Below are 13,487 nucleotides of genomic sequence, written 5' to 3' on the forward strand. Positions count from 1 at the left end.
GGACAGCCATGAGGACCAGCACTTCACAGGGCTTTACGTGCAGAGCATAGACAGCATCTTGCCTTATTCTATCACAATCCCAAGTGTTTATTACCGACCCTCCTGCTGCTTCTATTCCCTGTATTGTGCTTAGTAGGTAATACCTTCCCAGTGGACTTTCCCAGTGGAATGGGTCAGCTGAATTAACATTTTGCCCGGACAACTACAGTCAAACTTTGTTTTCATTAAAAACATACAGCACGGAACATCAGTCTTACATCTTTCTTAGTCTTAAAAAATATAAATATAGAGGGATAATTTGTACAGGATGTATAGGTATGTACACCTTTAATATGCACATGAGAATTCGGAACAAGTTTATGAAACTTGCACTTTAGGGAGGCCTTCCTCCTGGGGCTTTGAACAAAGCTCTGAGCTAGTGGGCAGATGCTTGAGTTCCCATGGCCCAGTACCCATCTACCGGGAAGAAGTGAGCCCTCCTGACTGCAGGTGCAGTGTCGGGACGGGGCAGCTGGCAGGTCACGGGTTCCTCTCCACCGGCTGCTGAAGGCAGAGCTCGCTCCCGGCAGAGACGATGGGCAGGCTGTTCTCCAGGTGATGGTTGATGAGGTCGTTGATACTGTCAAAGATCCTGTCCTTTGTGCGGATCTGTGAGGGTGCAGAGGGAAGGTTAGCACCACCCACAGGCAAAGGAAGAAGAACGCCCCCCACTGGGAGTCAGAACTGGAGACGCAGCCTCCTTAGCGACCCAGGGTTTCCCTGTGCTTTCAGAGGTGGTGTCTGCTAAGTCCCTGGTCCCTGTCACTGGCCAGTAAATTCAGTCAGTTCATCTGTCCACCCCTCTGGGACTGAGCCATGGCCTCCCCCACCTTTAGCAACCAGGGGCCGTGGTGAGATCCTCTGCATCCCAACAGCCTCCTCTCTCTGGCTCCCCTCCTGCCCTCATGGGATTCATCCCAGAAACCTCTGTCCTGCACCACCCAGCGGTGTCTGCAGGCTCCCCTGCCCCTGCCACCTGCAGGCCTTTGCCCGGCGGTACTGGCCCAGACCTCTTCTTCCACCTGGGAACCTAGCTCAGCCTCCAGGTCAGCACCTTCAGGCCCCCGTCCTTCCTCACCACCCCTCCCCAGGCCAGCTGTCAGCATCTTGCACACCTGCCAGAAAGGAGCCCACAGTTGTGAGGAGGGGCTCCAAATTCCCACTGGAGAGTGACCCTTGCTGGGATGGAGGGGCAGTGCTGCACGTTTCTGGTCACTCAGTTCTAAAGCTTAGTAGGGTGCCTGTCCATGAACTTCTCCTGAATAGATGAAGGCCTGAGATGGGGTGAGGGTGCTGGGTGGTGCTTTGCCTCTTCCCTCTGCACAATGGCCCTGTGCTCTGGTCCCTGGGGGTCACCAGTCCCCCCACCCTGAGCCGGTACACTCACAGTATAGACCACACTTGAAGGAGGCAGTATGAGTTCTGGTCAGGAGCAGTGTCCCAGCGTGCTCCGGATGCAGCCCCGGGGCCCTACTTCTTTGAGAGGGAATGGAGACGGGGCAGGGAGTAGGCCCCTGGCTGTACCCACTAGTGCTCCAGTCCCATTGATGACCCTCACAATGGGTCTGGGATGCCTGGGTACCCCAACCCCTCTCTCCAGCCTCATTGCTGGGACCCATCCCTCCCTTGGAACAACCAGGGAACAACCATCCCTCCCTCAAGGATCTGAAGGCACATCTATTCTCCTCACTTACTTGTCCCAATATTCTTTCCCCAAGTTATTTTTTTGTTAATTTTATTGGAGTATAGTTGATTTAAAATGTTGTGTTAGTTTCTGCTGTACAGCAATATGAGTCAGGTATACATAAACATATATCCACTCTTCTTTAGATTCTTTTCCCATATAGGTCATTACAGAGTACTGAGTAGAGTTCCCTGTGCTATACAGTAGGTTCTTATTGGTTATCTATTTTATATATAATAATGTGCATATGCAAATCCCAATCTCCCAATTTATCCCTCCCCCGCCCCTTTCCCCCTGGTAACCATAAATTTCTTTTCTGCATCTGTGACTCTATTTCTGTTTCGTAAATAAGTTATTTGTAACATCTTTTAGATTCCACATATAAGTGATATCATATGATATTTGCCTTTCTGTGTCTGAATTACTTCACTCAATATGACAATCTCTAGGTCCATCCATCCTTCTCCAAGTTCTTAATCTCACTCTCCTTTCTTAATGTGGCCACCCTTTTTTCTCCCTCTCCATCAACCCACCAATGGGATGTCCATCTCTAGGCCTTCAGTCCCATATCTCATTCTCTCTCTAAATCTATGCTTCAGGTGTGTATATCAGAAGCCCCTGCCCAGACCATCTGCCCTGGGCTTTAAACTTTTTAAAATTAGGATGCTCTCCTCTCCTGGGTTCCAACTCTGATGTGAGGCTCCTCCCCACCCACCTCTGTAAGCACTGAAGGGGAAGAAACTTCCCAGGCCATGGGGTCCCCTGACTCTTGGGCATTAAGCCTCAGTAAGGGTGTAATCTGATGGGCACATTCAGAAAAAAATCTTTTTGCAAGACTTTCTGGCATCTTTGCATCAAGGTTGTTTAATCCTCCTGGGGCTCCTTAGAATTCCCCACCCAGAAAGACCCCCTGGGTAACACAACAGGCCCCTTCCTTGGATGCTGAAAGCACCCAGGAGCTCAGCTTGAGCCTAGTATTATCGGGGTGTTGCCTTTACATCATTGACTCCTTATTTCCACTTCTTAATGATTAACACTCATTTATGTTCTGGGGCAATAGAGACAGATGAAGAAGGATTTATGTTGGGAAAGTGTCTGGGACAGTGGTCTAAACCTGGGCTCACGTTGGCATCACCTGAGTTGCTCTCAGTAACCCCATGCCTAGGCCAACTTCACCAGGAGCTTGGGATGGGGCCTGGGCACTAGCGTGTTGTATGTTCCCTCCATGATTCCAACATGCTGCCAAGCTGAGGAACACTGGTCAGTGTTTTTGTAGTACGTAGGCTGGCCAGTATAAACATGCACACATGTAAGCACACAGAAGAGTAAGCCATATAAAGAAGTAGGCAGTTTACTTCACTCCTATAAATACTGGCTGAAACTCTGATCTAGCTCCTGCCCAGAGAACTTGCAACACACAGAGCCATCTGTGTGGACTCACCTGCCATGTGCTGGAAATGCCAATGGCTGATTTTAAAAGCCCAGCAGCCCAGACAAACCTAGGACAAACTTCTCCAGATACATAAAGGGATTCTGCTACAGTGATGACACATGAATGTTAACCCCAGAAAACTACGTTAGGCTTTGCATAGCAAAAAAGCACATAAAAGTGTGGATGAGAGCCTTTGTTTTAGTTCAATACGCATATATTGAAAATGAAGAAAAATCTGAAATCAATAATCTAAGCTTCCACTTTAGGAAACTAGAGAAGGAAAAGCAAGTTAAGTTCAAGTTAAGTAAAGGGAAAGAAATAATAAAAATTAGGGCAGAAATCAATGAAATTGAAATAGGAAATCAATACAGAAAATCAATGATCCCCAAAGCTAGTTCTTTGAAAAGATAAATAAAATCAATAAGCCCCTAACCAGGCTAAGTAAGAAAAAATGAAAGAAGACACAAATTACTAATATCAGAAGTGAAAGAGGGGTCATCACTACAGATCTCACAGACATTAAAAGGATAATAAAGGAATATTACAAATAACTTGAAGCTTTCCCAGTAAGATCAGGAACAAGGCAAGGATGTCCCATCTCATTACTCCTTTTCAACATCATAGTGGAAGTCCCAGCTAATGCAACAAGTCAAGAAAAGGAAATAAAATGTATGCTGATTGGAAAGGAAGAAATAAAACTGTCTTTGCTTACAGATGATATGATTGTCTATGAATAAAATCCAAAAAAATCAACAGCAACAACAACCAAAATACAAACAACCAAACATTCCTGGAACTAATAAATGATTGTAGCAAGATTGCAGGATAAGAGGTTACTATACAAAAGTCAGTTGCTTTCGTATATATAAGCAATGAACAAGTTGAATTTGAAATTAAAAACATAATACTATTTATTGGGTTGGCCAAAAAGCTTGTTTGGGTTTTTCCCAAAACATCTTATGGAAAACTCCAAACAAACTTTTTGGCCAACCCAGTATATTAGCACCCCCAAAATGAAATAGTTATAAATCTAACAAAATATATACACAATTATATGAGGGAAACTACAAAACTATGAAAGTTTTAAAAAACTAAATAAATGAAGATATATTCGGTATTCATGGATTGAAATATTGTCAAGATGTCAGTTCTTCCCAACTTGATCTATAGATTCAATGCAGTCCCAATCAAAATCCCAGCAAGATATTGTGTATATTGACAAACTTATTCTAAAGTTTATATGGAAAAGCAAAAGACCAAGTGTAGCCAACACAATACCAAAGGAGAAGAATAAAATTGGAGGACTGATAATACTCAACTTCAAGTTTTACAATAAAGCTTCAGTAATCAAGATAGTGTGGTATTAGTGAAAGAACAGACAAATAGATCAATGGAACAGAATAGAGAGCCCAGAAATAGACCCACACAAATATAGATGACTGATCTTTGACAAAGAAGCAAAGGCAATACAATGGAGTAAATATTGACTTTTCAACAAATGGTGCTAGAACAGCAAATTGTGCTGGACAACCACATGCAAAAAACTGAACCTAGACACAAACTGTACACTCTTCACAAAAATTGACTCAAAATGGATGATAAACCTAAATGTAAAATGCAAAACTATAAAACTCTTACAAGATAACATAGGAGAAAACCTAGATGACTGTGGGTTTGATGATGACTTTTTATTTATGATATCAAAGGCATGATCCATGAAAGAAGGAAATGAGAAGCTGGATTTCATTAAAATTAAAAACTTCTGCCCTTCAAATGACACTGTCAAGAGAATGAGAAGACATGCCACAGATGGGAAGAAAATATTTGCAAGAGACATATCTAATAAATAAAATAATATATAATAACAATAAATAATAAAATAATAAGTTTGGACTATTATCCAATACAATATTCTACTATACAAAGAACTCTTAAAACCAATAATAAGAAAAAAAACAACCAGACTTAAAAATGGGCCAAATCAAGAATACATAATGGGGAAAAACAGCCTCTTCAATAAACGGTGTTGGGAAAACTGGACATACAAAAGAATCAAACTAGAATACTTTCTCACACCATATACAGAAATAAAATTGATTAAAGACTTAAATGTAAGACCTGAAACCATAAAAATTCTAGAAGAAGACCTAAGCAGACACTCTCTGACATCGGTTTTAGCAATAGTTTTTTGGACATGTCTCCTCAGGCAAGGGAAATGTAAGCACAAATGAACAAATGAGATTACATAGAACTAAAAAGCTTTTGTACAGTGAAGGGAACTATCGACAACAAAAAAAGGCCACCTATAGAATGGGAGAAGATATTTGCAAATAATAAGCCCAATACAGGGTTAATATCCAAAATATACAAAAAACTCACACAACTCAACATAAAAAAGAAAAATAACCTGATTAAAAATGGTCAAAGGACCTGAATGGACATTTTTCCAAAGAAGACATACAGATGGCCTGTTGGCCAACCGGCATGGAAAGATGCTCAACATCACTAATCACCACAGAAATGCAAATTAAAACCACAGTGAAATATCACCTCACACCTGTCAGAAGGGCTATTGTCAAAAAGACAAAAAATAACAAGTGTTGATCAGGATGCGAAGAAAAGGGAACCCTCCTACACTGTTGGTGGGAATGTAAATTGATGCAGCCACTGTGGAAAAGCAGCATGGAGATTCGTCAAAAAATTAAAAATAGATTTCCCATGTGATCCAGCAATTCCACCTCACTGTCCTAGCAGTATCTGCAAGGGTGGGAGCAGCAGTGGAGGTGGGAAGTGGTGGGTCAACCTCAGGATGTTAATTTTTGGAGTAGAATATCAGGTTTGGGATCTGAGGGCACAGGAGAGACTGAGTGAAGTCTCTGAGCTCTTCTCACCACCCCCCTTCATTGATTCTGGACGTTTTCTCCATCAAGGTTGACTAAGCCAGATGTGGACATCTGTCAGAAGGGACACCCTATGCCCGGGTTTTGCTCTGTAGTCTGGGCTCTTCACCTTGATGAGCAGTGGAAGAGGGCAGTGGTGGACGTGAGTGCCATGAGGATGGGGTGATGCAGGGGGCAGTCATCCAGGAGGGCAAAGGAGAGGACAGCTAAGTTGCAGCCTGGTCTGAGCACACCTGATCACCTCACAGGTGAGCCTCCATGCCCTTGCAGATGTGGGGCTGCTTGATCAGCCCTTTGGAACTCTAACTTTCCAGCAGTATTGGGTTTATGAACTTTTGTTCAAACTGTTCAGAAAGTATAATAATTCCTTGTTGCTTGTATCAACTAGCACAGAAAATTCTACCTTAAAAATAATTTTTTAGGAGCTCTGTAGATGGATAGAATTGTAGTCTCTCTAAATGCAGAACTTTCATCCCAGGAAGATTCTCTGGGGCCCTGCTAGTTCTAAGTGCTCACCTCTGTGAGGCTTCCAGGATGCCAGCTGATAAGGCACTGCTCAAGAAAGTACCCAAAAAGTCCTAATTCCAGCTTAAAGGAGGAAGGCTGGGGCACTCAATGCATCCCCAAGCTGTCTGACCCTGCAGTGCTCACCACCAAAGACCATGCCAAATGTACTTTGGCGGGGGAGAACACTGGGCGCAGAATGCAGACCCAGGGAGGACAGAGCCATCCCACAAAGCTAACCTGATAACTTTGTGAAAATCTGTGAACACAGAGCAAACTAGGAAGAGAAGAAGCACAGAGTAGCGTGGACAGCAGGCTCTCCTGCAAGCCTGCCTGGACTGCTGAGAAGCAGAGGTTGGACGCTCACCTGCATCCTTACAGGTGAGGAGGCTCAGCCATCCCTTTCCCAGGATAGAAGCTGTGTGCCTTTTGCTCCCTCTAGTGGCTGGCAGAACACAGTGGCGAAGAAATTGAACTGAGAGCTGGAAGCTTCCTTCAATATTATCTGGTGTTGCCCTCCCCAAACATTTTCTTCTTAGCCATGAAGCAACCCTGTGACACAAAGCCCCAGGCAGAGGCCCCAAAATGTACAGGCCAGGAAGGATGCGTTCACTAGACTGTGGTTCTCAGCTTGAGCAGCATCAAAAGCCCCTAGGGTCTTCTGGAAGCACAGACTGCCTGACACCCCCACCCCAAGAGATTCTGACTCAGCAGGTGGAGCCTGAGAATTTGCATTTCTAGCAGGTTCCAGTGGACAGGGGACCCCACTCTGAGAACCACTGGGCGAGAAGAGTACAGCTTGAAGCTCTGTTGGTCTAATTGCATTGTTGACAGGAACGTGACAGTACCTGCCCTGTTCATTCAGCCCCTCCACCCACCCAGTATCAAAACAGAAATGATGGGACATTCTCAAGATGCTCCACTGAGATGTAAACCAGCCAGACACCAGCGCTTTCCTTCGTCACCCAGCTGGGTGCCAAGCAGCATTCTGTGTGCTTTGTGAACTACCATCGGACCTCCCCCCCAACCCCCAAGATAACTGTCTGGTGTAGTGACAAGAAGCCAGTTTCAAGCACCTGGGTTCACCTCCCCACCTGTCACCTCCTAATGGTGCCCTTTAGGGCAAGTTACTGACCTCTCTGAGCCTTCATTCCCATGTAAATTTGTTATCATAATAGTCCTACTTCATAGGATTCTCATCAGAAGTAACTGATTAATGTGCATGAAGAATTTCACACAGTGCAGGGCCCCTAGTACATGCTCAGTAAATGTTTGCTGTTCCTGTTTTTCATACCATACTGAGCAGTTTAAACTTACCCTGAAGGCAACGGCCATCCTGGAGAGATTTAGAACAGGGAATGACATTAGCGGAGCCTCCTGCTGGCAGTGAAGGGTGGGGGGAAATGCACTGACAATCCAGGAAGAGAGGGACCCTTTCAGAGATATTTAGGGGATTGGTCAGTCAGAGAATGTGGAGTGTGAGAGGGAGGTGCTGGTGGCAGAGGCTTGCTGACTGGGCAAGCCATGGGAAGGCATCCAGGGGGCAGCTGGGGTGAGGAGCTGGGAACGATGGGATGATACCTTCCCCTTTAGACGTGGTAGGCTCAAGTTGCCTAGAACACTTATGTGGAGTTGCTCTGTAGGCATTTAGAAATTGTGCATTTAAAAATGGTATATTAAGGGAGTTCCCTGGGGGCCTAGTGGTTAGGATTCCAGGCTTTCACTGCCACAGCCCGGGTTCAATCTCTGGTTTGGGAACTGAGATCTCACAAGCCACGTGGTGCGGCCAAAAAAAAAAAATCATGCCTTAAGGAGTACATTCAATCGATGACAAAATGATTACATTCAGCCCCGTCCAAAGGGTGGCACTAGAACAGGCAAAGCTGTCAGTTGAAGATGTCTCCTGATGAAAACTCTGATTCCACAGGAACAGTTGCACATACAGACCTGCAGCCCTCTGTCTACTGTCTCAGCTTTGGCTGGATCCACTGACATCTTCCCACCCCCAAAAGTTCATGCCTGAATGCAACCTAACACAGATAGGATGTAGACCCACCCTGGCCACATTGTCTGGCTTCTTCCAGACTTGAAATTAAGGTGCAGTCCAAGTCCCTCCTAAACCCAATGGCCACAGTGCTGGATCCACATCAGCCCCCGGGGCTGCAATGCCAAGGGTCGTACTTGGAATCTTGCACGCCAGTTGCTTACATTTTCCAATTGATGCCTTGCTCCACATGTACACTCATTTTCCATCCAAACTGTAAGCTTGATCATGAATCCCTGCACAGCTGGGATCCTGGAGATCTTCCAATCTCCCCCTCCCACCCCATGGTTTCCCTGACCAGCCACATCCAGGGGAGGACTATTTTGGGCTGCCTGGCCCTGGCTCCTTCTAGGTGTAATGTCCCTTCTTTTTCCAGTTCCAAGGTACTAAGGAGCCTCAATCATCCCCAAGTTTACCCAAAAGTCAGCAAAGTCTGTTTCTGATAATAGAAGAGAAAAAAGGTAGAAGCCTGACCACGGTATCCAAAAGGGAAATTCATAGGAAATGTTCACCAATCAGGGTTTCTTCAGAGCCATGCCTGAGAAGCACAGAAATGTTGTGGACACATTAGCTCCAAGCTCCCCTAGGGCACTGGTGTATTTACAGAAAAAAAGGAGGGAAGGTCCCTTACCAAATATTGAGTGGGGAAGATACTAAAATGTACCTATGTGTTTTTACTTCTTTAATTTTGTAATTGTCGATAGAAAACAGAGATGGGTGAATAGCTGATGTTTTACATCATTAAATGATTCTCTTTTTACAGGAAAGGCATGAGTAAAGAAATTCTAATTTAAAATGTAAGGCTGAGTATAGGCATTGTCTTATCCCATCTTCGCCAAACCCAGTGAAATGACAGTAGAGGAATAAACTTCTAAAACAAAAAAGAAGGATGTGGATTGCCAGTGGATACTGTAACATCAGCACACTGTGGGCTAGCAGAAAAGAGGAAGGCTGTTGAAATAAAAGAGTGAGGAGGAGGGTAGCCTAGAATGTAGAGGGGAGGGCGGATCCTGCAGCTGAGGAGAGAGAGGAGCAATGGTGGGAGGGAGAGCAGTTAGGCTGCCTGGAGAATGCTCCAGAGTAACTTAGCCAGCAGCTCCACCACCCCCTCCTTCCCCTTTGCCTCCTTATAGCCAAACTAGTATTTTGCCTTCAGGGAAGAAGCCAGAGAATGTTTATCCAAAGAAATTAAATAAGACGTCTGGGGAAAATTAAGGCTATAGGAGGGTAAAGGTGATTCCAAGTAAAACGCTCCTGGGAGGTACCCAGCGTAAAAGTCCGAGCCCCCTCCACCCCTTCTCACCCTACAGTCCTCTAATCTGTCATACAACAGCTTCCCTTCACCTAATCCCCTCCAAAATATCCCTACCCCATGTCTCACCCACCACACACACATAATCTCAGTCAGTCTTCAATGCTAATGCCAGGAAAGACTAGAGGGAAAGATACCTAAATGTATTACAGCAGAGGAGATCCATCCCAGGAAAATCAGTCCAGTCTCTTGTTCTTCTATATGGCAAGGAAATGTACTGGGCATCTTAAGAATGTCAGTACCATGAAAAGAAAAATCATGATAAGCAAACAAACACCTGACCCCACAAGTTAAGTTGGAAAATAGACAAAATATTAAAAACAACTCATATTAATAACACCAAAAAGTAAAAATGTTCTTCTTCTTTTTAACCATTAAAAAGAACAAGATGCACAAAAAAGTAAAACAATCAGAAGATAACAAATTTTCCTTTAGAAATTAAATATACAATTTGTAAAATTATACATATATTAAGTTTGGAAGATCATCAAGGAAAGCTTTCAGAACATAGAGCAAATTTTCAAAGAACTGGAAACTTGCAGGAAAGAAGAGACAGAAGATCAATCCAAGAGATCCATCCCCTCAACAAGGTGTTCTAAGGGGAAAGAATAAAGAAGGTAAGAAATTATCAAAGAATAATATAAGGAAATTGCTATGACCTAAGAAAAAACAAAAATTTTCAGATGGAAAGGGTTCATCACATCTCTGGAAAAATGAATAAGAAAAGGTACACACAGATTCATGACCACGTCATTGTAGAAGGTAAAGAAAAAACTAAAAATGTCTAGTAGGTAAAGAAAAAGTAATCTACAAAAGATTAAGAATCAGAGCAGCCATGCTACAGGCAACCATAAGGTGAATCAAAGTGACTTCAAAATATATTTTCAGACATGTGGGAATGAGAAAGTTCATGCCCATGCACCTGTTTTGAGAAATAACTCCAATTAAAGTGAGTGAAAACCATAAAAGAGGAAGATATAGTATACACAACAGGCTGAAACTCACCCAAGACTCCAATGAGACTATGTCCTTAGAATAATGGGTTTGCTTTAGTAATCTATTAGTCCACATTAGAACAGAAAATCAGACTGTCTTCATGCATGTTCCAAAAATAGTTGGAATGAGCTGGATAATAGTAATGACATGGTGAGGAAAACTTAGGTCTCTTCTCTCAAGAAGGCAATTAGAAACTTCAATATTAACTTATTTAAAAGTAATTGTATAAAATAATATGAATATAATGTAATGTTGGGCCTAACATAGAAATGTAATATATGTATAACATATTTGCCAATAACAGTACAAAGGAGGTGGGCAGAGCAAAGCTGCATTAGGCTAAGGAAATAATTTCAGAGGGTAAGGTAATATAACCATGCATTGTTAAGTCTGTAACATTAATATAATAGATTTAATATGTATAACAATAATGCCACACTAAGGGGATACAATCTCTGACCAAAATGGAATGAAACTGGGACTCAACAGCAGGAAAAGAATTCAGAAACTCACAAATACATAGAAATTCAAAAAAAAACTCCTACATAATTAATGAGTCAAAGAGATATCAGGAGGGAAATAAGAAAATACTTAAAATAAATGAAAACGAAGACACAACAGACCAAACTTATGAGCTACAGCTATACTTAAGAAATTTATAGCTGTAAATGTCTATATTAAGACAGACAAAATCTCAAATCAATAACATAACCCCTCACTTAAAGACCCTGAAAAAAAGAAGAGTATACTAAACTTAAGGCAAGCAGAAGAAAGAAAATCATAAAGATTAAAGCAGAGATAAACAAAATGGAGAATAGAGAAACAATAGAAAAAAAATCAATGAAACCAAAAGTTGGTTCTTTGAAAATGTCAACAAACTTGACAAACCTTTAGCTAGATTGACCAAATTAAAAAACAAAGAAGACTCAAACTACTATACTTAGAAATGAAAAGGGGAACATTTTCCCCACATTATAAAAATAAAAAAGATTATAAAAGAATACCATGGAAAATTTTATGCCAACCAATTTGATATTAGGTGAAATGGACAAATTCTTAGAAAGACACAAACTATCAAAACTGACTCAGGAAGAAATACAAAATCTGAATACACCTATAACAAGTGAAGATATTAAGCAGTAAACAGAAGTACCCCAAAAGAAAAGCCCAGGACCAGATAACTTCACTGCTGAATTCTATCAAATGTTTAAAGAAAAATTAATATAAATTCTTTGGAATTTCTTCCAAAAAGTAGAAGATGAGGGAATACTTCCAAATTCAATCAATGAGGCCAGTAGTACCCTGATACCAAAACCAGACAAAGAAACTACAAGAAAAGAGAACTACAGACTAATATCTCTTATGAATATGGATGCAAAAAATCCTCAACAAAAAGTACTAGCAAACCAAATCCAGAAATATATAAAAATAATTATACACTATGACCAAGCAGAATTTATTCCAGGAATGCAAGGTTGGTTTAACATCTGAAAACCAATTGATGGAGTTGAACATATCAATAGAATAAAAAACAAAAATCACATAATTATTTCAATAGGCACATAAAGAGCATTTGACAAAATCCAACACTTTTTCATGTTAAAAGATACTCAAAAAAGTAGAAGGAAATTTACTTAACCTGATAAAGGACATCCACAAAAACTCACAGCATCATACCTAATGGTGAAAGATTGGATGCTTTCCCCTTAAGATAAGTAAAAAGATAAAGACGACCACTCTTGCCACTTCTATTATTCTATTGGATGTTCTAGCCAGGGCAAATAGTCAATAAAAAGAAATAAAATGCATCCAGATTTGAAAGAAGTAAACTATCTCTATTCACAGATAATATGATCTTATATGTAGAAAACACTAAGGAATCACTAAAAACTACTATTAGAACTAATAAATGAGTTCAGCTAGTTTGCACGATATAAGATTAATATAAACAATTAATTGTAGTTATATACTTGCAAAGAACACAATGAGAATGAAATTGAGAAAACAATTGCATTCATGAGTGCATCCAAGAAACAAATATATAGAGAGGAATAAATTTAACAAAGTAAGTGGAAAACTTACACTCTGGAAACTAAAAAAACATTGTCAAAAGAAATTAAAGATCTAGATAAGTGGGAAAACATCCCATGTTAATGGACAGAAGACAGCATTGTTAAGATGGCAATACTCTCTATCCCCCAGTTGATCTGTACATTCAACACAATTCCTATAAGAAACCCATCTGACTTCTTTGTAAAAATTGACAAGCTGTTTCTAAAATGTATATAAAATTGTGAGGTTCCCTGAATAGCTAAAACGATCTTGAAAAAGAACAAAGTCAGAGGACTCACTCTCTTTGACTTAAAAACTTACTACTAAGCAGCAGTAATCAAGGCAATGTTGTACTGCCATAAAGGTAGACATAGGGATCAACAGAATGGAATTGAGATGCAGAAATACACCCACACATATATGGTCAATCGATTTTCAGCAATGCCAAACATATTCAATGGGGGAAAGAATAGTCTTTTCAACAAATGATGCTGAGAAAACTGGATATCCACCTGTAAAATAAT

At 41.5% G+C, this 13,487-nt stretch overlaps 1 protein-coding gene across 2 annotated transcripts in view; it reads right to left on the bottom strand.

Moving 5' to 3' along the window:
• Positions 1-307: 307 nt before the first annotated feature.
• The window catches only part of SHC3 (SHC adaptor protein 3), a 141,730-nt gene continuing 128,550 nt past the window's right edge, over positions 308-13,487 (bottom strand). For both annotated transcript variants that reach the window (XM_060013535.1, XM_060013534.1), the window contains exon 12: positions 308-648. In XM_060013535.1, coding sequence (XP_059869518.1) covers positions 520-648 — 129 coding nt within the window. In that variant the 3' untranslated portion in view covers positions 308-519. The remainder of the gene's footprint in view (positions 649-13,487) is intronic.

Source organism: Delphinus delphis, chromosome 6 (assembly GCF_949987515.2).
Source record: "Delphinus delphis chromosome 6, mDelDel1.2, whole genome shotgun sequence".
In the NCBI taxonomy this organism is placed as follows: Eukaryota; Metazoa; Chordata; class Mammalia; order Artiodactyla; family Delphinidae; genus Delphinus; species Delphinus delphis.